Below are 24,613 nucleotides of genomic sequence, written 5' to 3' on the forward strand. Positions count from 1 at the left end.
CCTCCCGTGTTTACCTGTCCATCCGTGTTAACCTGTCCGCCCGTGTTAACCTGTACATCCGTGTTAACCTGTCCGCCCGTGTTAACCTGTCCGCCAGTGTTTACCTGTCCATCCGTGTTAACCTGTCCGCCCGTGTTAACCTGTCCGCCCGCGTTTACCTGTCCATCCGTGTTAACCTGTCCGCCTGTGTTAACCTGCACGCCCGTGTTAACCTGTCCGCTCGTGTTAACCTGTCCGCCCGTTTTAACCTGTCCGCTTGTGTTAACCTGTCCGCTCGTGTTAACCTGTCCGCTCGTGTTAGCCTGTCCGCCCGTGTTAACCTGTCCGCCCGTGTTAACCTGTCCGCTCGTGTTAACCTGTCCGCCCGTGTTAACCTGTCCGCTCGTGTTAACCTGTCCGCCCGTGTTAACCTGTCCGCTCGTGTTAACCTGTCCGCCCGTGTTAACCTGTCCGCTCGTGTTAACCTGTCCGCTCGTGTTAACTTGTCCGCCCGTGTTAACCTGTCCGCCCGTGTTTACCTGTCCGCTCGTGTTAACCTGTCCGCTCGTGTTAACCTGTCCGCCCGTAATAACCTGTCCGCTCGTGTTAACCTGTCCGCATGTGTTTACCTGTCCGCTCGTGTTAACCTGTCCGCCCGTGTTAACCTGTCCGCTCGTGTTAACCTGTCCGCTCGTGTTAGCCTGTCCGCCCGTGTTAACCTGTCCGCCCGTGTTAACCTGTCCGCTCGTGTTAACCTGTCCGCCCGTGTTAACCTGTCTGCTCGTGTTAACTTGTCCGCTCGTGTTAGCCTGTCCGCCCGTGTTAACCTGTCCGCCCGTGTTAACCTGTCCACCCGTGTTAACCTGTCCGCCCGTGTTAACCTGTCCGCTCATGTTAGCCTGTCCGCTCGTGTTAACCTATCCGCCCGTGTTAACCTGTCCGCCCGTGTTAGCCTGTCCGTCCGTGTTAACCTGTCCCCTCGTGATAGCCTGTCCGCTCGTGTTAACCTGTCCGCTCGTGTTAACCTGTCCGCCCGTGTTAGCCTGTCCGCCCGTGTTAACCTGTCCGCCCGTGTTAGCCTGTCCGCCCGTGTTAGCCTGTCCGCCCGTGTTAACCTGTCCGCCCGTATTAACCTATCCGGTCGTGTTAGCCTGTCCGCTCGTGTTAACCTGTCCGTCCGTGTTAGCTTGTCCGCCCGTGTTAACCTGTCCGCCCGTGTTAGCCTGTCCGTCCGTGTTAACCTGTCTGCCCGTGTTAACCTGTCCGCTCGTGTTAACCTGTCCGCTCGTGCTAACCTGTCCGCCCGTGTTAACCTGTCCGCCCGTGTTAACCTGTCCGCCCGTGTTAGCCTGTCCGCCCGTGTTAGCCTGTCCGCCCGTGTTAACCTGTCCGCCCGTATTAACCTATCCGGTCGTGTTAGCCTGTCCGCTCGTGTTAACCTGTCCGTCCGTGTTAGCTTGTCCGCCCGTGTTAACCTGTCCGCCCGTGTTAGCCTGTCCGTCCGTGTTAACCTGTCCGCCCGTGTTAGCCTGTCCGCCCGTGTTAGCCTGTCCGCCCGTGTTAACCTGTCCGCCCGTGTTAGCCTGTCCGCCCGTGTTAGCCTGTCCGCCCGTGTTAACTTGTCCGCCCGTGTTAGCCTGTTCGCCCGTGTTAACCTGTCCGGCCGTGTTAACCTGTCCGCCCGTGTTAACCTGTCCGCTCGTGTTAACCTGTCCGCTCGTGCTAACCTGTCCGCCCGTGTTAACCTGTCCGCCCGTGTTAACCTGTCCGCCTGTGTTAACCTGCCCGCCCGTGTTAACCTGTCCGCTCGTGTTAACCTGTCCGCCCGTTTTAACCTGTCCGCTTGTGTTAACCTGTCCGCTCGTGTTAACCTGTCCGCCCGTGTTAACCTGTCCGCCCGTGTTAACTTGTCCGCCCGTGTTATCCTGTTCGCCCGTCTTAACCTGTCCGCCCGTGTTAACCTGTCCGCCCGTGTTAACCTGTCCGCTTGTGTTAACCTGTCCGCTCGTGTTAACCTGTCCGCCCGTGTTAGCCTGTCCGCCCGTGTTAACCTGTCCGCCCGTGTTAGCCTGTCCGCCCGTGTTAGCCTGTCCGCCCGTGTTAACCTGTCCGCCTGTATTAACCTATCCGGTCGTGTTAGCCTGTCCGCTCGTGTTAACCTGTCCGTCCGTGTTAGCTTGTCCGCCCGTGTTAACCTGTCCGCCCGTGTTAGCCTGTCCGTCCGTGTTAACCTGTCCGCTCGTGTTAACCTGTCCGCTCGTGCTAACCTGTCCGCCCGTGTTAACCTGTCCGCCCGTGTTAACCTGTCCGCCTGTGTTAACCTGCCCGCCCGTGTTAACCTGTCCGCTCGTGTTAACCTGTCCGCCCGTTTTAACCTGTCCGCTTGTGTTAACCTGTCCGCTCGTGTTAACCTGTCCGCCCGTGTTAACCTGTCCGTCCGTGTTTACCTGTCCGCTCGTGTTAACCTGTCCGCCCGTGTTAACCTGTCCGCCTTTGTTAACCTGCCCGCCCGTGTTAACCTGTCCGCTCGTGTTAACCTGTCTGCCCGTTTTAACCTGTCCGCTTGTGTTAACCTGTCCGCTCGTGTTAACCTGTCCGCTCGTGTTAGCCTGTGTTAACCTGTCCGCCCGTGTTAACCTGTCCGCTCGTGTTAACCTGTCCGCTCGTGTTAGCCTGTCCGCCCGTGTTTACCTGTCCATCCGTGTTAACCTGTCCGCCCGTGTTAACCTGTCCACCCGTGTTAGCCTGTCCGCCCGTGTTAATCTGTCCGCCCGTGTTAGCCTGTCCGCCCGTGTTAACCTGTCCACCCGTGTTAACCTGTCCGCCCGTGTTAGCCTGTCCGCCCGTGTTAGCCTGTCCGCCCGTGTTAACCTGTCCGCCCGTGTTAGCCTGTCCGCCCGTGTTAACCTGTCCGCCCGTGTTAGCCTGTCCGCCCGTGTTAACCTGTCCGCCCGTGTTAACCTGTCCGCTCGTGTTAACCTGTCCGCCCGTGTTAACCTGTCCGCTCGTGTTAACTTGTCCGCTCGTGTTAGCCTGTCCGCCCGTGTTAACCTGTCCGCCCGTGTTAACCTGTCCACCCGTGTTAACCTGTCCGCCCGTGTTAACCTGTCCGCTCATGTTAGCCTGTCCGCTCGTGTTAACCTATCCGCTCGTGTTAACCTGTCCGCCCGTGTTAGCCTGTCCGTCCGTGTTAACCTGTCCCCTCGTGATAGCCTGTCCGGTCGTGTTAACCTGTCCGCTCGTGTTAACCTGTCCGCCCGTGTTAGCCTGTCCGCCCGTGTTAACCTGTCCGCCCGTGTTAGCCTGTCCGCCCGTGTTAGCCTGTCCGCCCGTGTTAACCTGTCCGCCCGTATTAACCTATCCGGCCGTGTTAGCCTGTCCGCTCGTGTTAACCTGTCCGTCCGTGTTAGCTTGTCCGCCCGTGTTAACCTGTCCGCCCGTGTTAGCCTGTCCGTCCGTGTTAACCTGTCTGCCCGTGTTAACCTGTCCGCTCGTGTTAACCTGTCCGCTCGTGCTAACCTGTCCGCCCGTGTTAACCTGTCCGCCCGTGTTAACCTGTCCGCCCGTGTTAGCCTGTCCGCCCGTGTTAGCCTGTCCGCCCGTGTTAACCTGTCCGCCCGTATTAACCTATCCGGTCGTGTTAGCCTGTTAGCTCGTGTTAACCTGTCCGTCCGTGTTAGCTTGTCCGCCCGTGTTAACCTGTCCGCCCGTGTTAGCCTGTCCGTCCGTGTTAACCTGTCCGCCCGTGTTAGCCTGTCCGCCCGTGTTAGCCTGTCCGCCTGTGTTAACCTGTCCGCCCGTGGTAGCCTGTCCGCCCGTGTTAACCTGTCCGCCCGTGTTAGCCTGTCCGCCCGTGTTAGCCTGTCCGCCCGTGTTAACTTGTCCGCCCGTGTTAGCCTGTTCGCCCGTGTTAACCTGTCCGGCCGTGTTAACCTGTCCGCCCGTGTTAACCTGTCCGCTCGTGTTAACCTGTCCGCTCGTGCTAACCTGTCCGCCCGTGTTAACCTGTCCGCCCGTGTTAACCTGTCCGCCTGTGTTAACCTGCCCGCCCGTGTTAACCTGTCCGCTCGTGTTAACCTGTCCGCCCGTTTTAACCTGTCAGCTTGTGTTAACCTGTCCGCTCGTGTTAACCTGTCAGCCCGTGTTAACCTGTCCGCCCGTGTTAACTTGTCCGCCAGTGTTATCCTGTTCGCCCGTGTTAACCTGTCCGGCCGTGTTAACCTGTCCGCCCGTGTTAACCTGTCCGCTCGTGTTAACCTGTCCGCTCGTGTTAACCTGTCCGCCCGTGTTAGCCTGTCCGCCCGTGTTAACCTGTCCGCCCGTGTTAGCCTGTCCGCCCGTGTTAGCCTGTCCGCCCGTGTTAACCTGTCCGCCCGTATTAACCTATCCGGTCGTGTTAGCCTGTCCGCTCGTGTTAACCTGTCCGCCCGTGTTAGCTTGTCCGCCCGTGTTAACCTGTCCGCCCATGTTAGCCTGTCCGTCCGTGTTAACCTGTTCGCCCGTGTTAGCCTGTCCGCCCGTGTTAGCCTGTCTGCCCGTGTTAACCTGTCCGCCCGTATTAACCTATCCGGTCGTGTTAGCCTGTCCGCTCGTGTTAACCTGTCCGTCCGTGTTAGATTGTCCGCCCGTGTTAACCTGTCCGCCCGTGTTAGCCTGTCCGTCCGTGTTAACCTGTCCGCCCGTGTTAGCCTGTCCGCCCGTGTTAACCTGTCCGCTCGTGTTAACCTGTCCGCTCGTGCTAACCTGTCCGCCCGTGTTAACCTGTCCGCCCGTGTTAACCTGTCCGCCTGTGTTAACCTGCCCGCCCGTGTTAACCTGTCCGCTCGTGTTAACCTGTCCGCCCGTTTTAACCTGTCCGCTTGTGTTAACCTGTCCGCTCGTGTTAACCTGTCCGCCCGTGTTAACCTGTCCGTCCGTGTTTACCTGTCCGCTCGTGTTAACCTGTCCGCCCGTGTTAACCTGTCCGCCTGTGTTAACCTGCCCGCCCGTGTTAACCTGTCCGCTCGTGTTAACCTGTCCGCCCGTTTTAACCTGTCCGCTTGTGTTAACCTGTCCGCTCGTGTTAACCTGTCCGCTCGTGTTAGCCTGTCCACCCGTGTTTACCTGTCCGCCCGTGTTTACCTGTCCATCCGTGTTAACCTGTCCGCCCGTGTTAACCTGTCCGCCCGTGTTTACCTGTCCATCCGTGTTAACCTGTCCGCCGGGTTTACTTGTCCTCCCGTGTTTACCTGTCCATCCGTGTTAACCTGTCCGCCCGTGTTAACCTGTACATCCGTGTTAACCTGTCCGCCCGTGTTAACCTGTCCGCCAGTGTTTACCTGTCCATCCGTGTTAACCTGTCCGCCCGTGTTAACCTGTCCGCCCGCGTTTACCTGTCCATCCGTGTTAACCTGTCCGCCTGTGTTAACCTGCACGCCCGTGTTAACCTGTCCGCTCGTGTTAACCTGTCCGCCCGTTTTAACCTGTCCGCTTGTGTTAACCTGTCCGCTCGTGTTAACCTGTCCGCTCGTGTTAGCCTGTCCGCCCGTGTTTACCTGTCCGCCCGTGTTTACCTGTCCATCCGTGTTAACCTGTCCGCCCGTGTTAACCTGTCCGCCCGTGTTTACCTGTCTATCCGTGTTAACCTGTCCGCCCGTGTTTACTTGTCCGCCCGTGTTTACCTGTCCATCCGTGTTAACCTGTCCGCCCGTGTTAACCTGTACATCCGTGTTAACCTGTCCGCCCGTGTTAACCTGTCCACCAGTGTTTACCTGTCCATCCGTGTTAACCTGTCCGCCCGTGTTAACCTGTCCGCCCGCGTTTACCTGTCCATCCGTGTTAACCTGTCCGCCCGTGTTAACCTGTCCGCCCGTGTTTACCTGTCCATCCGTGTTAACCTGTCCGCCCGTGTTTACCTGTTCGCCCGTGTTAACCTGTCCATCCGTGTTAACCTGTCCGCCCGTGTTTACGTATCCGCCCGTGTTTACCTGTCCATCCGTGTTAACCTGTCTGCCCGTGTTAACCTGTACACCCATGTTAATATGTCCACCCGTGTTAACCTGTCCGCCCGTGTTAGCCTGTCCGCTCGTGTTAACCTGTCCGCCCGTGTTAGCCTGTCCGCCCGTGTTAACCTGTCCGCTCATGTTAGCCTGTCCGCTCGTGTTAACCTGTCCGCTCGTGTTAACCTGTCCGCCCGTGTTAGCCTGTCCGCCCGTGTTAACCTGTCCGCCCGTGTTAACCTGTCCACCCGTGTTAACCTGTCCGCCCGTGTTAACCTGTCCGCCCGTGTTAACCTGTCCACCCGTGTTAACCTGTCCGCCCGTGTTAGCCTGTCCGCCCGTGTTAACCTGTCCGCCCGTGTTAGCTTGTCCGCCCGTGTTAACCTGTCCGCTCATGTTAGCCTGTCCGCTCGTGTTAACCTGTCCGCTCGTGTTAACCTGTCCGCCTGTGTTAGCCTGTCCGCCCGTGTTAACCTGTCCGCCCGTGTTAACCTGTCCAAGCGTGTTAACCTGTCCGCCCGTGTTAGCCTGTCCGCCCGTGTTAACCTGTCCGCCCGTGTTAGCCTGTCCGCCCGTGTTAACCTGTCCGCTCATGTTAGCCTGTCCGCTCGTGTTAACCTGTCCGCTCGTGTTAACCTGTCCGCCCGTGTTAGCCTGTCCGCCCGTGTTAACCTGTCCGCTCGTGTTAACCTGTCCCCCCGTGTTAGCCTGTCCGCCCGTGTTAACCTGTCCGCTCATGTTAGCCTGTCCGCTCGTGTTAACCTGTCCGGTCGTGTTAACCTGTCCGCCCGTGTTAGTCTGTCCGCCCGTGTTAACCTGTCCGCCCGTGTTAACCTGTCCGCCCGTGTTAACCTGTCCGCCCGTGTTAGCCTGTCCGCCCGTGTTAGCCTGTCCGCCCGTGTTAATCTGTCCGCCCGTGTTAGCCTGTCCGCCCGTGTTAACCTGTCCGCTCGTGTTAGCCTGTCCGCTCGTGTTAACCTGTCCGCTCGTGTTAACCTGTCCGCCCGTGTTAACCTGTCCACCCGTGTTAACCTGTCCGCCCGTGTTAGCCTGTCCGCCCGTGTTAGCCTGTCCGCCCGTGTTAACCTGTCCGCCCGTGTTAGCCTGTCCGCCCGTGTTAACCTGTCCGCTCGTGTTAGCCTGTCCGCTCGTGTTAACCTGTCCGCTCGTGTTAACCTGTCCGCCCGTGTTAGCCTGTCCGCCCGTGTTAACCTGTCCGCCCGTGTTAGCCTTTCCGCCTGTGTTAGCCTGTCCGCCCGTGTTAACCTTTCCGCCCGTGTTAGCCTGTCCGCCCGTGTTAACCTGTCAGCTCGTGTTAGCCTGTCCGCTCGTGTTAACCTGTCCGCTTGTGTTAACCTTTCCGTCCGTGTTAGCCTGTTCGCCCGTGTTAACCTGTCCGCCCGTGTTAGCCTGTCCGCCCGTGTTAACCTGTCCGCCGTGTTAGCCTGTCCGCCCGTGTTAACCTGTCCGCCCGTGTTAACCTGTCCGCTCGTGTTAACCTGTCCACCCGTGTTAACCTGTCCGCCCGTGTTAACCTGTCCGCTCGTATTAACCTGTCCCCTCGTGCTAACCTGTCCGCCCGTGTTAACCTGTCCACCAGTGTTAACCTGTCCACCCGTGTTAACCTGTCTACCCGTGTTAACCTGTCCGCCCGTGTTAACCTGTCCACCCGTGTTAACCTGTCCACCCGTGTTAACCTGGAGGGTAGCTATCAATATTGCGTCATTTGAGCAGGAAATTTTAAATAAAAAACGATTATGTTATTTGTCACGAAAATAATTCCTATTTATTGTTTTTGATCGTTTGAACAGCACAATTAAATGTCCGGACATGGAGCTGCAGTTTATTTAATTAAAAATATTTTATATGCAGCGCAAAATGAATTAATGATGCATAATGTTCAATTGCGATCCGAGTAAAAACTAAAAAATACCCGAAAGTGTTTTGCAACTGATGTGAATGTTGCAGTATCATTAGTTGCACAACGTTCATCGCAGAGGGAATATAGTAATATAAAACTTGCGTGGTTTATCGCATTAAACTAAACTATTTATTATTTACATCTGGAAAATCCTCAGCACAGAACACTATGTACCAAGCTCTATAACTATCACTAAACTACACAGAACACGGTGTACCAAGCTCAGTAACAACCACTAAACTACACAGAACACGGTGTACCAAGCTCAGTAACAACCACTAAACTACACAGAACACGGTGTACCAAGCTCTGTAACTACCACTAAACTACACAGAACACGGTGTACCAAGCTCTGTAACAACTAAACTACACAGAACACTATGTACCAAGCTCTGTAACAACTAAACTATACAGAACACTATGTACCAAGCTCTGTAACAACTAAACTACACAGAACACTATGTACCAAGCTCTGTAACAACTAAACTACACAGAACACTATGTACCAAGCTCTGTAACAACTAAACTATACAGAACACTATGTACCAAGCTCTGTAACAACTAAACTACACAGAACACTATGTACCAAGCTCTGTAACAACTAAACTATACAGAACACTATGTACCAAGCTCTATAACTACCACTAAACAACACAGAACACGGTGTACCAAGCTCTATAACTACCATTAAACAACACAGAACACTGTGTACCAAGCTCTATAACTACCACTAAACACAAATGTCGCCTCGCTTACTCCATCTGTCGAAATACAGATTAAATTGCTTATTTTACTCTTATTAACTGAACGAGCATATTTATTACAACTTTCTGCGTGAATGTTGAATACAAAGTGATAGGATGGAGCGTGCAACATGTGCACTCAAGCTCCTGCAACATGTGCACTCAAGCTCCTGCAACATGTGCACTCAGGCTCCTGCAACATGTGCACTCAGGCTCCTGCAACATGTGCACTCAAGCTCCTGCAACATGGGCACTCAAGCTCCTGTAAGATGTGCACTCAGGCTCCTGCAACATGTGCACTCAAGCTCCTGCAACATGGGCACTCAAGCTCCTGTAACATGTGCACTCAGGCTCCTGCAACATGTGCACTCAAGCTCCTGCAACATGTGCACTCAGGCTCCTGCAACATGTGCACTCAAGCTCCTGCAACATGTTCACTCAAGCTCCTGCAACATGTGCACTCAAGCTCCTGCAACATGTGCACTCAGGCTCCTGCAACATGTGCACTCAAGCTGCTGCAACATGTGCACTCAAGCTCCTGCAACATGTTCACTCAAGCTCCTGCAACATGTGCACTCAGGCTCCTGCAACATGTTCACTCAAGCTCCTGCAACATGTGCACTCAAGCTCCTGCAATATGTGCACTCAAGCTCCTGCAACATGTTCACTCAAGCTCCTGCAACTTGGGCACTCAGGCTCCTGCAACATGTGCACTCAAGCTGCTGCAACATGTTCACTGAAGCTCCTGCAACATGTGCACTCAAGCTCCTGCAACTTCGGCACTCAGGCTCCTGCAACATGTGCACTCAAGCTGCTGCAACATGTGCACTCATGCTCCTGAAACACGGGCACTCAAGCTCCTGCAACTTGGGCACTCAAGCTCCTGCAACATGTACACTCAAGCTGCTGCAACATGTGCACTCAAGCTGCTGCAACATGTTCACTCAAGCTCCTGCAACATGTTCACTCAAGCTCCTGCAACATGTACACTCAAGCTCCTGCAACATGTGCACTCAAGCTGCTGCAACATGTGCACTCAAGCTCCTGTAACATGTGCACTCAAGCTCCTGTAACATGTGCACTCAAGCTCCTGTAACATGTGCACTCAAGCTGCTGCAACATGTGCACTCAAGCTCCTGCAACTTGGGCACTCAAGCTCCTGCAACATGTGCACTCAAGCTGCTGCAACATGTTCACTCAAGCTCCTGTAACATGTGCACTCAAGCTCCTGTAACATGTGCACTCAAGCTCCTGTAACATGTGCACTCAAGCTGCTGCAACATGTGCACTCAAGCTCCTGCAACTTGGGCACTCAAGCTCCTGCAACATGTGCACTCAAGCTGCTGCAACATGTGCACTCAAGCTCCTGCAACATGTTCACTCAAGCTCATGCAACATGTGCACTCAAGCTCCTGCAACATGTGCACTCAAGCTGCTGCAACATGTTCACTGAAGCTCCTGCAACATGTGCACTCAAGCTCCTGCAACTTGGGCACTCAGGCTCCTGCAACATGTGCACTCAAGCTGCTGCAACATGTGCACTCAAGCTGCTGCAACATGTTCACTCAAGCTCCTGTAACATGTGCACTCAAGCTGCTGCAACATGTGCACTCAAGCTGCTGCAACATGTTCACTCAAGCTCCTGTAACATGTGCACTCAAGCTGCTGCAACATGTGCACTCAAGCTGCTGCAAAATGTGCACTCAAGCTCCTGCAACATGGGCACTCAAGCTCCTGCAAAATATGCACTCAAGCTCCTGCAACATGGGCACTCAAGCTCCTGCAACATGGGCACTCAAGCTCCTGCAACATGTGCACTCAAGCTCCTACAACATGTGCACTCAAGCTCCTGCAACATGTGCACTCAGGCTCCTGCAACATGTGCACTCAAGCTCCTGCAACATGTGCACTCAAGCTGCTGCAACATGTTCACTCAAGCTCCTGTAACATGTCAGGAGAACATTCTTATAATGATAATCACCTTGTTAGAGTCTGGGTGATTATAGGGTGGGTGTTATCCATCTTAACTGGGTGTTATCCATCTTAACTGGGTGTTATCCATCTTAACTGGGTGTTATCCATCTTATCTGGGTGTTATCCATCTTAACTGTGAGTTATGCAGCTTAACTGGGTGTTTATCTAGCTTTACTGGGTGTTATCCATCTTAACTGGGTGTTATCCAGCTTATCTTTGCGTTATCCAGTTTAACTCTGAGATATCGATTTTAACTGGGAGTTATCCATCTTAACTGGGTGTTATCCAGCCTTACTGGGTGTTATCCAGCCTTACTGGGTATTATCCAGCCTTACTGGGTATTATCCAGCCTTACTGGGCGTTATCCAGCCTTACTGGGCGTTATCCAGCCTTACTGGGTGTTATCCAGCCTTACTGGGTGTTATCCAGCCTTTTTGGGTGTTATCCAGCCTTACTGGGTGTTATCCAGCCTTTTTGGGTGTTATCAAGCCTTACTGGGTGTTATCCAGCCTTACTGGATGTTATCACCCTTACTGGATGTTATCCAGCCTTACAGGATGTTATCCATCTTTACAGGATGTTATCCATCTTTACTGGATGTTATCCAGCTTTACTGGATGTTATCCATCTTTACAGGATGTTATCCAGCTTTACTGGATGTTATCCAGCCTTACAGGATGTTATCCATCTTTACAGGATGTTATCCATCTTTACAGGATGTTATCCATCTTTACTGGATGTTATCCAGCTTTACTGGATGTTATCCAGCCTTACTTGATGTTATCTAGACATACTGGGGTGTTAAACAACCCTCCTAGATGGGTTCTCCCTTGACAGTCTTGTATGTATTATCATGTATTATCCATACATCATGGATTGGAGTTATCCATGATTGTTATCCAGCCTTACAATTATGGTGGCATACAGCTATCCTTTGTGTCTGTTATCATGTAAACCTAGGCGGGTTTTATTTAACAGCCATATCCAGGGTTGGTGATATCATGCTATGTTGAGTCGGTGATATCCAACTATCCAGGGTAGGTTTAATCCAGGCTTACTGGATGAATGCGTGTGGTATCCAGCCCTCCAGGGTGTCTGATATCCAGCACTCCAAGGGTGGATGATAGGCAATCCTATCTGGATTGTTAGTATCCATCAATCCTGGGTAAGTGTTATCAAGCCATTCTGGGTGGATATTCAGCTGTCCTTGAGGGGTGATAACTAGTTCTCATTGGTGTGTGTTTTATCCAACTTTACTGGATTGATGTTGTACAGCCATTCTGGGTTAGTGCTATCCTACCACCCTTAGTGGGCGTTATCCTGCATTTCTGGATGGGTATTTTCAAGCCATTTTAGTATGTGCGATCCAGCAATCCCGCGTGGGTGATATCCAGCCGTCCTAGTTGTGATATCCAGCCGTCCTAGGTGTGATATCCAGCCGTCCTGTGTGAGTGATATACAACCGTCCTGGGTGTGATATCCAGCTGTCCTGTGTGGGTGATATCCAGCCGTCCTGTGTGGGTGATATCCAGCCGTCCTGTGTGGGTAATATCCAACCGTCCTGGGTGTGATATCCAGCCGTCCTGTGTGGGTGATATCTAGCCGTCCTGTATGGGTGATATCCAGCCGTCCTGTGTGGGTAATATCCAACCGTCCTGGGTGTGATATCCAGCCGTCCTGTGTGGGTGATATCTAGCCGTCCTATATGGGTGATATCGAGCCGTCCTGGACGGGTGATATCCAGCTTTCCTGGGTGGGTGATATCTAGTCCTGTGACCCAAATTAATATGAATAAATTATTTAAATTCCCTCTCAAACTATGAAGCGGCGGGAGTGTTTATGGGTGTGAGTGAAAGGGTTAATTATGAGAGTGTGTGTTATCAACACATCTGGCATGGCAGATTGCCAGAGTTATCCATGACGCGGACGACAGGTATGAAGACTGGCGGTACCTCAGTGATCTGCTGGTGACGGAAAATAATCAGAAATAGTCTTGCAAGATAGAAATAATAATAATAATAATAATAATAATAATAATAATAATAATAATAATAATAATAATAATAATAATAATAATTTATTTGCAAGAAGGTACAATGGGTTGGTGAAAGGAAGGGAACTCTGAGGAGGGAGCGTCAATCCATTACGACTATATAGCACTGGGAAGTTGTCAGGATTAGGATTTGGGATGAGACGGGGGGGAAAGGAATGGTGTCCAATCACTTGGACGGTCGGGGAATGGGTTGGTGAGGTTACATAAGATTGGTATTTTTACATTCATGCACAGTTACTAACACGCATGGCATTTCGGGCAGGTTTTTAATCTAACATATCTAATACACGGTGAGTTGGTGTGGTGGATGGCCAGAGGGCATGTCACAGATGTGGAACAAGAGATGAGATATTTGGCTCAGGTGAGTAGGGCAAGCAGATCTGATCTGTGAGCTGTAGTGGAGGATTTAACAGTGGAGCCATGGACATCAGCAGGGTGACACGTGTTGGATGGCAGACCTCCACACTCATTGTAACATTGCAGACCTTTGGTGGAATAAGTGATTTGGCATTGTGAGTGGTATTTCTGCGTGTTATGAAGAATCTCCAAAATCTCCACAATGAAAGGCTTTAAGAATTTGTATTCTTCTTACGTCTTGGCCTTTATCTAATATGCAAGTTTTTTTATTCAGCATTTCTCTTGTTAGGGTGATGCCATGGGCGTGTCTCGTGTGACTTTTAGGGGCACCTGATTGAAGAGGACAGGTCAAGTGCCTGGCGAGGCACTTGTCGACGTCATATTTATGTACTTAGATTGAAGGCTATATACTTTGTGGGGGCAAGTGTACATATATTGACTTGAGTGTACATATATTGTACATATATTGACATTCTTCGACTTGAGAATGGTCCAGGACGGACCGAAACGTCGTCGTCCCTTCAATTTCTAGTGTGTGGTCTGGTCAACATACTTCAGCCACGTTATTGTGACTCATCGCCTGCAAGTGTACATATATACCACGTTCAAGTGCTGTAAAGGGTTCTCAGTGGGCTTCGGGCTGTTTTTAAGGAGGAGGTCGGTAGTCTTGTTTGTTTTATGGTATATGACGATGTTTGTTTTGGTTAGCGATTGTCTTATATGCTCGGTTATGGACTATTTCTTTCATTATTCATTCCTCTTTCTGAAAGAGGAAATAAATTTTATGTTTTGCTTCTTTTTTTACACCATAGGACTGCGATGCCTTTAGGAAACACTTCATGCTTTACTTGAGGGAAAGCTTTTAACTGTATTTATTTTTGGTGGTAAATTCCCACCACCAAAACCCCCTCCGCACCTCTTCCTCCCCACAGGCACACAAACCCTCTTTTTAATATCTGAAAGCGGCTTAAATTTTGGAGTCGGTTTGTTCTCTCGCAGGCATTGAAAACCTGAATGATTTCGAGTTAGTATTGTGGATGTTATACAACGTTACTTATATATAAGGTAAACCAATATTTGTCGATCAATGTTATCAACGCTGCAATACAGAATTTTGAGCTTCTCTTGAAGATTTCTTCACACAATGTATAATATAGACAACACTGTAATGTGCGCCTTAATGTATATATAATATATGAACCCAGTACTTGTATTTGGTTTACTTATTTTCACGTTTTTAGATCAAAATAAAGAAATATTAATTATAATTACAAAGAAATATGAGGTTTTCGAAGAAATAATATAAATACAAGGACAGTGGAACACGTTTCCACGTGCCATGGTCATCCTCGAGTGCGACTGTCGTCCTTGGGTGCGACTGTCGTTCTTGAGTGCGACTGTCGTCCTAGGGTGCGACTGTCGTCCTCGTGTGCGACTGTCGTCCTAGGGTGCGACTGTCGTCCTCGAGTGCGACTGTCGTCCTCGAGTGCGACTGTCGTCCTAGGGTGCGACTGTCGTCCTCGAGTGCGACTGTCGTCCTAGGGTGCGACTGTCGTCCTCGAGTGCGACTGTCGTCCTAGGGTGCGACTGTCGTCCTAGGGGTGCGACTGTCGTCCTCGACATCACATGTGCGAGGTTATTATATGATTCCGTACTGTAAGTTATACCATATTCACCTGGTGCAGTTTTTTTCCCTAATGCTGTTGTCAATTCAAATTCAAATGTTTATTCAGGTAAAGTACATACATACAAGGTGTGATACAAACATTGATGGATTTATAGATAGAACTAGTACATACAATGCCTAAAGCCACTATTACGCAAAGCGTAATAGTGGCTCCATATTCCAATAGCTCCATAACTCCAATAGTGGCTTCATATTCTTATTCCGTCGTGTTTTATCTCGTGTTCATATATTTCTTTAATTTAACACACGTAATATAATAATAACACGTAATAATACCAGTATTGACAAGATCATTGTAAGTGTTCAACTGATACAGTTGTATGCCCAGTGTATCACTTGGATATGTAAGGCATTAGGTACGGTTTTAGACTGGAGTTATTCATGAGGGTGGGGATTAGACCTAATATCTGCTTCAATGTACTTACGACATATTGCAAAATGATCACTTACCAGTTCTGGGATGAGCTTAGCTTTAATGTTGTTACCTACTAGGCTGTACCCAATCTCATAATCCAGCCTACTTCCTGATAAATGGGTTTGTTTGTTGGTATCATGCATAGTAATATTATGATCAGTAATGTATTTCAATAAGACCCTTTCTTTATTGTTACGAGGAACTAATATTCCTCGATGACCCAAGAGTATTATGAGGAGTATTCAAGCCAGCCAAACACATCATAGTTGTGTGACCTGTAGGCTTTGGTAGCAGGTCTGCTTTAAGCTCCCAACATTGTGCATATTTGGTATACAGACTAATATGGCTATTTTCACTATGAAATTTTAATATTTGATAATGTATGGAATCATTTCTGCGAGTTTGAATTAATTTAGAGATTAATGCACTTTTTACATATATGCGTAGGTGAGTTCCAATACTATTATTGTACACTATATACCCAGGTATGTTGGGGGGAGCCTGGGTATATTACCGGGTATATATAGTGTTGTACACTATATACCCAGGTATCTTGATAATTGTGGAAGTATGGTTCCTGTAAACATATCATATTCATGTTTTTCATTTTAGCACACAAGACTATATCGCTCATCCTGAGACAAACACTTGGAGTGCTCAAAGCAAGAAACTTGTTTTTGTCAGTTGAGCCACGGTTAAGAATCCAGGGAATCAATGTAATATTTAAGATCATTAAACAATTGAAGACATTATCGACTTTATTTTACGCGTTTCCCGAGTAAAGTCATTTTTGTCTAGGAAGTGTTTCACCAGATAATGAGTTTGTGTTTTCTTGAACACTTTATCTTGAACCACGTCGAGAGTTTGATGATTATCAAGCGGGGCTGTCAGCGAGGGATCAGTAACTACCATAGAACCAATCCCCATAAGGATTTGACACTCAGGTTCTGAATAATTAGGTGGAGTATCTTCAACAGCTGCAAGATTGTCACCCACACTATTACTGGTGCTGGGATAACTTGTTGTATCATTATATTATCGCTAAGATAACTCATTGTACCACCACAATCGAATGGAAGCTTTGTTTCTAATGTTTATATTTTGTTTTCCAATTCAATCATTTTCTTCTTTAATCAAACAATTTCTTCCTTATCTGTGTGTGCTTTAGTCCGACGACGCTTGGGAAGTGCTGCTGGGAGTTTCCTAGTCAAGTTAGGGAGAACTGGTCGTGGTCAAGTTAGGGAGAACTGGTCGTGGTCAAGTTAGGGAGAACTGGTCATGGTCAAGTTAGGGAAGTCTGGTTGTGGTCAAGTTAGGGAGGACTGGTCGTGGTCAAGTTAGGGAGAACTGGTCGTGGTCAAGTTAGGGAGAACTGGTCATGGTCAAGTTAGGGAGGTCTGGTTGTGGTCAAGTTAGGGAGAACTGGTCGTGGTCAAGTTAGGGAGGACTGGTCGTGGTCAAGTTAGGGAGGTCTGGTCGTGGACAAGTTAGGGAGGACTGGTCGTGGTCAAGTTAGGGAGAACTGGTCATGGTCAAGTTAGGGAGGTCTGGTCGTGGACAAGTTAGGGAGAACTGGTCGTGGTCAAGTTAGGGAGAACTGGTCGTGGTCAAGTTAGGGAGAACTGGTCGTGGTCAAGTTAGGGAGAACTGGTCATGGTCAAGTTAGGGAGAACTGGTCGTGGTCAAGTTAGGGAGGTCTGGTTGTGGTCAAGTTAGGGAGAACTGGTCGTGGTCAAGTTAGGGAGAACTGGTCATGGTCAAGTTAGGGAGGTCTGGTCGTGGACAAGTTAGGGAGGACTGGTCGTGGTCAAGTTACGGAGGACTGGTCGTGGTCAAGTTAGGGAGAACTGGTCGTGGACAAGTTAGGGAGGACTGGTCGTGGACAAGTTAGGGAGGACTGGTCGTGGACAAGTTAGGGAGGACTGGTCGTGGACAAGTTAGGGAGGACTGGTCGTGGACAAGTTAGGGAGGACTGGTCGTGGACAAGTTAGGGAGGACTGGTCGTGGACAAGTTAGGGAGGACTGGTCGTGGTGTACAGTCACGATGCCAAATATTTACATCTTCAAGTAAACATCTGAGACACTTTCTGACCTCAGGGGAGGCTGCCCCACCTTATCCAGGGATATGGGGGTCGGGGTACATATGAAAGCATAAGGTCTGGGCCTCCATACTGTTATGATCCCAGGCTGCCTGAGAAACGAGTTTACCCTCTGAGAGTTATTCTGTCAGGTCTGACCTAACTAAGAAGTCAAAGAAATATAAACCTAGAAGTGTATATAGTAAACACTCGATTGAATTTAATTAACGAGCTGATTAAAAGTATGGCCAGAAAGTAAAAATATAAATAAATGATTTGACATGAGATGTGGAGAATTTGCTGGTGTGAGGCTCGCTTCAAGGGAGTTTTGATCTCGCTTGAGCTGAAGAAATCGTGAGGGAAGGTCGTGCTCCGTTGAGCCCCTGGTGAAGAAGAACCCCTGTTTGATATACCTTTAAGAAGAAGGAAGTGGACGGACTTTTCGACTGTGGAGTAAGTCTGTGGACGTGTCAGCTCAAGTCGTGAACTACAGAAAGAGTGTGGAGCATTTTAAAGCAGTTCTGTGGGCAGCCGAGGGCGCTCTGAGTGTCGACCGCTCAGACAGTGAGCTCCGCGAGCGGACCAAATTCTGTCGTAAGCTCATTTTAACTTGTTAACAGTGATTGCCTGTTGTTGGTCCTGTGCCCAGCGACCGTAGCAGATGTTTATTGATGAATTAGGCATGTTTAATTGAGGCAAAAAGCCTAAATAAAGGAATTAAGAAGAGGGAGCCAGCTTGAGGGACGAGCAGTGCATCCTTCCTCGCTTAGCTCCTGAGGGCAACTGACAGGGCTAGCCGCCGGCTACCTCAAGAGCGAGGAGCCCAGCCGGGCGGAGGATGGACCAGCCCGATCGTAGGGGAGTCCCCTCACAGCATGTGGGAAGCAGAGGGATGTCGAGTGGAGACATTTATTGTGTAGTTTATTTTAGTTGTATGTTTGTAGGGAAACATCTTTATTGGCGTATCAATGGGTTTCAGGTTTGTGTGGAGGAGAAGTTGATGGGAAAACTTCGAGGCCAGAGAAGGAGTTAATGGGTGGAATTTCAAGGCTGTAGGAGTGGATGTTAAACTCTGTGGAAGAGCAGAGTCCCCATAGTGAGGAGGTGAATCTCTACCTGTGGGAAGAGGAGCAGTGAAGTGAAGTTTCACATGATTCTGTGGTACCAGTGGTGAAGCACCATTGCTGTTCAAGGAAGACTTCGTGATGTAGCAGCCAGAAGAGCTGTGGAGGACCCTAGTAGACAATTACAGGAGATCCTGAAGATGTTCAGGGTAGTGGACCTCTAGGTGTAGAGAAGAGGTTCTTAGTGATTACTTATAGAGAGAGTTGATAGAGTGCTTGAGTGTCATTGGCATGCAAGACGCAGTGGAAGGTGGGTGACTGACATTCTTTTTGAATCAAGGAATATTTATATTGATGTTAATAGTGTTGCAGCCATAGACTGGATTTCTTGTGTATAATTTATTTATATATATTCTAGGGCTGGTAGTGCCGTATTGTATTTACAAGATTTAACCACTTGGTGAGGTTGGTAGCATCAATGGTGAGCCAGGAGTTGGGCTTTCCCCTTGATATAAGTTGCTGATAGAGTCCCGATGGGATTGGATGCAACATGACTATAATAGCGTAGAATGTTGGAGTCATTATTGTATCTTGTGTGTGTTGTATATGTACTCTGTATGTTAAATGTTCATAACAAGGATGTGCTTGCTCTTGTCCTAGTGAGGCTTCCCAGGAAGTAGAAAAGAGAGAGAGAGAGAGAGAGAGAGAGAGAGAGAGAGAGAGAGAGAGAGAGAGAGAGAGAGAGAGAGAGAGAGAGAGAGAGAGAGAGAGAGAGAGAGAGAGAGAGAGGAGAGAGAGAGAGAGAGAGAGAGAGAGAGAGAGAGAGAGAGAGAGAGAGAGAGAGAGAGAGAGAGAGAGAGAGAGAGAGAGAGAGAGAGAGAGAGAGAGAGAGAGAGAGAGAGAGAGAGAGAGAGAGAGAGAGAGAGAGAGAGAGAGAGAGAGAGAGAGAGAGAGAGAGAGAGAGAGAGAGAGAGAGAGAGAGAGAGAGAGAGAGAGAGAGAGAGAGAGAGAGAGAGAGAGAGAGAGAGAGAGAGAGAGAGAGAGAGAGAGAGAGAGAGAGAGAGAGAGAGAGAGAGAGAGAGAGAGAGAGAGAGAGAGAGAGAGAGAGAGAGAGAGAGAGAGAGAGAGAGAGAGAGAGAGAGAGAGAGAGAGAGAGAGAGAGAGAGAGAGAGAGAGAGAGAGAGAGAGGAGAGAGAGAGAGAGAGAGAGAGAGAGAGGAGAGAGAGAGAGAGAGAGAGAGAGAGAGAGAGAGAGAGAGAGAGAGAGGAGAGAGAGAGAGAGAGAGAGAGAGAGAGAGAGAGAGAGAGAGAGAGAGAGAGAGAGAGAGAGAGAGAGAGAGAGAGAGAGAGAGAGAGAGAGAGAGAGAGAGAGAGAGAGAGAGAGAGAGAGAGAGAGAGAGAGAGAGAGAGAGAGAGAGAGAGAGAGAGAGAGAGAGAGAGAGAGAGAGAGAGAGAGAGAGAGAGAGAGAGAGAGAGAGAGAGAGAGAGAGAGAGAGAGAGAGAGAGAGGAGAGAGAGAGAGAGAGAGAGAGAGAGAGAGAGAGAGAGAGAGAGAGAGAGAGAGAGAGAGAGAGAGAGAGAGAGAGAGAGAGAGAGAGAGAGAGAGAGAGAGAGAGAGAGAGAGAGAGAGAGAGAGAGAGAGAGAGAGAGAGAGAGAGAGAGAGAGAGAGAGAGAGAGAGAGAGAGAGAGAGAGAGAGAGAGAGAGAGAGAGAGAGAGAGAGAGAGAGAGAGAGAGAGAGAGAGAGAGAGAGAGAGAGAGAGAGAGAGAGAGAGAGAGAGAGAGAGAGAGAGAGAGAGAGAGAGAGAGAGAGAGAGGAGAGAGAGAGAGAGAGAGAGAGAGAGAGAGAGAGAGAGAGAGAGAGAGAGAGAGAGAGAGAGAGAGAGAGAGAGAGAGAGAGAGAGAGAGAGAGAGAGAGAGAGAGAGAGAGAGAGAGAGAGAGAGAGAGAGAGAGAGAGAGAGAGAGAGAGAGAGAGAGAGAGAGAGAGAGAGAGAGGAGAGAGAGAGAGAGAGAGAGAGAGAGAGAGAGAGAGAGAGAGAGAGAGAGAGAGAGAGAGAGAGAGAGAGAGAGAGAGAGAGAGAGAGAGAGAGAGAGAGAGAGAGAGAGAGAGAGAGAGAGAGAGAGAGAGAGAGAGAGAGAGAGAGAGAGAGAGAGAGAGAGAGAGAGAGAGAGAGAGAGAGAGAGAGAGAGAGAGAGAGAGAGAGAGAGAGAGAGAGAGAGAGAGAGAGAGAGAGAGAGAGAGAGAGAGAGAGAGAGAGAGAGAGAGAGAGAGAGAGAGAGAGAGAGAGAGAGAGAGAGAGAGGAGAGAGAGAGAGAGAGAGAGAGAGAGAGAGAGAGAGAGAGAGAGAGAGAGAGAGAGAGAGAGAGAGAGAGAGAGAGAGAGAGAGAGAGAGAGAGAGAGAGAGAGAGAGAGAGAGAGAGAGAGAGAGAGAGAGAGAGAGAGAGAGAGAGAGAGAGAGAGAGAGAGAGAGAGAGAGAGAGAGAGAGAGAGAGAGAGAGAGAGAGAGAGAGAGAGAGAGAGAGAGAGAGAGAGAGAGAGAGAGAGAGAGAGAGAGAGAGAGAGAGCACCACAGCTGTGGACTGGGTGGTATAGAGTTATAATTCAATAAAGAGGGATTGAAGAGGCTATACTAAATAAGGAGAGAGTGGGGGAATTACAGTGGCTCGAATTGGGTGTGTACACGTGACAACGAGGCCAGTGTTGGAGCCGCACCCTCCTGAATGTGTGACGTTGAGCCTCTCTCCAAGAGCAGGAAGCGTATGGGGTGATCTCCTAATCAAAGTACGAGCACTCTACGGGTTGCGGTTAGTTGTACAGTGGGGGACGTACGCACCTACCTACAACAACATAAAAATACGTACATGTGAGAACACAGCCTCATCACTTGGTGTTCATGACAGAATGCCATACATAGTGTCACCCCCAACAATAGACACTTCGTTAGTACCGTGGTAATTATAACAGGAGAGAACTCTCTGGGTCTAATAGAACTTGGTGGGATGAAACACTTAAAGAAGCAATAGCGTTCGGGCAGTTCATTGTAGCCATCAACCTCGTTCAAACAGTTCCTGTGATGACGCTGTAACAAATCGTATTGGCGTTTGCCTTTCCACTACAGACTTTCGGCGCCGTGGCTTTGCGCTCTGGAGAGGCCACTCCAGACCGACAACCAGAGCACAACTCCATAGTCTCCTGAGACTGATGGATGCCTACTATTATTGTTGAGACGGGAAACTCAGAGTATTTCCAGACAATCATGTTCCTATTGAAAGGCTCATCACCCCTTGTATCACCTTCTTGTCCTGTAGTCCCCTACATGAAAGTTCTCTGGGGAACTTGTGGCAAGACACACTCTTAAATGTTCCAAGTGCGATTGATGGCTGCTCCTCGCATATTACGAACCTCATCTTTAACCAGTCAAGTTATCATATCTTATTGCGTTCATGACATGTAGTGCTACTCTGGACACAGCTGTCGTAGACACTCAATATCACAGCTCGTGAAATGAGATCTATTATTAAGGAATTTATGCACTTATAATGTGTGTTCAGGAGCGGTGTTCCATGTCAGTGTGCTCATCAACTTTGCCCAAAAGTTAGCCTTGAAAATCCCCCCCCCCCCATCTATCACACTGATAATTAGCATCCCTTGACCATCACCCAAGCATCCTATCCCAGCATCACCACCCCATCCTCACCAGCCCATCATCACCACCCCCTCCTCACCAGCCCATCATCACCACCCCCTCCTCACCAGCCCATCATCACCACCCCCTCCTCACCAGCTCGTCATCACCACCCCCTCCTCACCAGCCGTCATCACCACCCCCTCCTCACCAGCCGTCATCACCACCCCCTCCTCACCAGCCCATCATCACCACCCCCTCCTCACCAGCTCGTCATCACCACCCCCTCCTCACCAGCTCGTCATCACCACCCCCTCCTCACCAGCCGTCATCACCACCCCCTCCTCACCAGCCCGTCATCACCACCCCCTCCTCACCAGCCCGTCATCACCACCCCCTCCTCACCAGCCCAGCATCACCACCCCCTCCTCACCAGCCCATCATCACCACCCCCTCCTCACCAGCCCATCATCACCACCCCCTCCTCACCAGCCGTCATCACCACCCCCTCCTCACCAGCCCATCATCACCACCCCCTCCTCACCAGCCGTCATCACCACCCCCTCCTCACCAGCCCATCATCACCACCCCCTCCTCACCAGCTCACCACCTCACCACAACTCTAACACGCAGTTCTCCTTAACACTGCAGGAGATAATCCGGGAGATGAACCGCCTGGGGCTGATGGTGGACGTGTCCCACTCCTCCAGCCGGACCACCCGGGACGTGCTGGCCGCCTCCCGCGCCCCCGTCCTCTTCTCGCACTCGGGCGTCCGTGCACTCTGTGACATGGAGAGAAACGTCCCTGACGACGTCCTCGGCGCCTTGGTGAGTGTCATGCCTCCTTCCCGGCGGTTCCCGGGGCTCACGTGCCTCACACGTGAGGCACGTGGCTCAGTGAACCTTTGTCTCGCTATCTTGAGTTCAGCTGGTTGACGATGAGCAAAGAGTGCGGCTGCCTGATGATGAGCTAAAGTGCAGGTGCCTGATGATGAATCAGAGCACAGCTGCCTGAAAATGAGCCATAGTGCAGCTGCCTGATGATGATGAGCCACAGTGCAGCTGCCTGATGATGAGCCAGAACGCACCTGCCTGCTGATGATGAGCCAGAGGGCAGCTGCATGATGATGAACCAGAGTGCAGGTGCCTGATGATGAGCCATAGTGCGGCTGCCTGATGATGAGCCAGAGTGCAACTGCATGATGATGAGCCAGAGTGCAGCTGCCTGATGATGAGCCAGAGTGCATCTGCCTGATGATTAGCCAGAGTGCAGGTGCTGGATGATGAGCCAGAGTGCAGCTGCCTGATGATGAGCCAGAGTGCATCTGACTGATGATGAGCCATAGTGCATCTGGCTGATGATGAGCCAGAATGCAGCTGCCTGGTGGTGAGCCATAGTGCATCTGTTTGATGATGAGCCGGAGTCCAGCTGCCTGATGATGAGCCAGAGTGAAGGTGCCTGATGATGAACAAGAGTGCAGGGGCCTGATGAGTAGCCAGAGTGCATCTGGCTGATGATGAGCCAGATTACAGCTGCCTGAAAATGAGCCAGAGTACAGCTGCCGGATGATGAGCCAGAATGCAGCTGCCTGGTGATGAGCCATAGTGCATCTGTTTGATGATGATCCAGAGTACAACTGCCTGATGATGAGCCAGAGTCCAGCTGCCTAATGATGAGCCAGAGTGAAGGTGCCTGATGAAGAACAGGAGCGCAGGGGCCTGATGATGAGCCGCAGTAAAGCTGCGTGATGATGATGATCCAGAGTGCAGTGCCTGATGATGATCCTGAGTGACGCTGCCTGATGATGAACCAGAATGCAGCTGCCTGTTGATGATGAGCTAGAGTGCAGCTGCCTGATGATGAGCCAGAATGCAGCTGCCAGATGATGAGCCAGAGTGCATCTGTTTGATGATGATCCAGAGAACAACTGACTGATGATGAGGCAGAGTACAGCTGCCTGATGATGGGCAAGAGTGCAGGTACCTGATAATGAGCCAGAGTGCAGGTGCCAGATGATTAGCCAGAGTGCAGCTGCCTGATGATTAGCCAGAGTGCAGCTGCCTAATGATGAGCCAGAGTGCATCTGCCTGATGATTAGCCAGAGTGCAGGTGCCGGATGATGAGCCAGAGTGCAGCTTCCTGATGATGAGCCAAAATGAAGCTGCCTGATGATGAGCCAGAATGCAGCTGCCTGATGATGAGCCAGAGTGCAGCTGCCTGATGATGACCTAGAGTGCAGGTGCCTGATGATGAGCCACAGTGCAACTGCGTGATGATGATGAGCCAGAGTGCAGGTACCTGATGATGAACCAGAGTGCAGCTGCCTGATGATGAGCCAGAATGCAGCTGCCTGTTGATGATGAGCCAGAGTGCAGCTGCCTGATGATGAACTAGAGTGCAGGTGCCTGATGATGAGCCAGAGTGCAGCTGCCTGATAATTAGCCAGAGTTCAGGTGCCTGATAATTAGCCAGAGTTCAGGTGCCAGATGATGAGCCAGAGTGCAACTGCCTGATGATGACCCAGAGTGCAACTGCCAGATGATGAGACAGAGTACAGCTGCCTGATGATGAGCCAGAATGCAGCTGCCTGATGATGATGAGCCAGAGTGCAGCTGCCTGATGATGAACCAGAGTGCAGTTTCCTGATGATGAGCCTGAGTGCAGCTGCCTGATGATGAGCCAGAGGGCATCTGCCTGATAATTAGCCAGAGAGCAGGTGCGGGATGATGTGGGACATTT

General features: G+C 50.4%; 1 protein-coding gene across 1 annotated transcript in view; it reads left to right on the plus strand.

Annotated features, from left to right (window-relative positions):
• LOC138369538 (dipeptidase 1-like) overlaps positions 1–24,613 on the plus strand; it is a 523,228-nt gene that overhangs the window by 376,465 nt on the left and 122,150 nt on the right. The window contains exon 6 of the mRNA XM_069332943.1: positions 22,525–22,701. Coding sequence (XP_069189044.1) covers positions 22,525–22,701 — 177 coding nt within the window. The remainder of the gene's footprint in view (positions 1–22,524; positions 22,702–24,613) is intronic.

The sequence above is a fragment of the Procambarus clarkii genome, chromosome 28, assembly GCF_040958095.1.
Source record: "Procambarus clarkii isolate CNS0578487 chromosome 28, FALCON_Pclarkii_2.0, whole genome shotgun sequence".
Classification (NCBI taxonomy): Eukaryota; Metazoa; Arthropoda; class Malacostraca; order Decapoda; family Cambaridae; genus Procambarus; species Procambarus clarkii.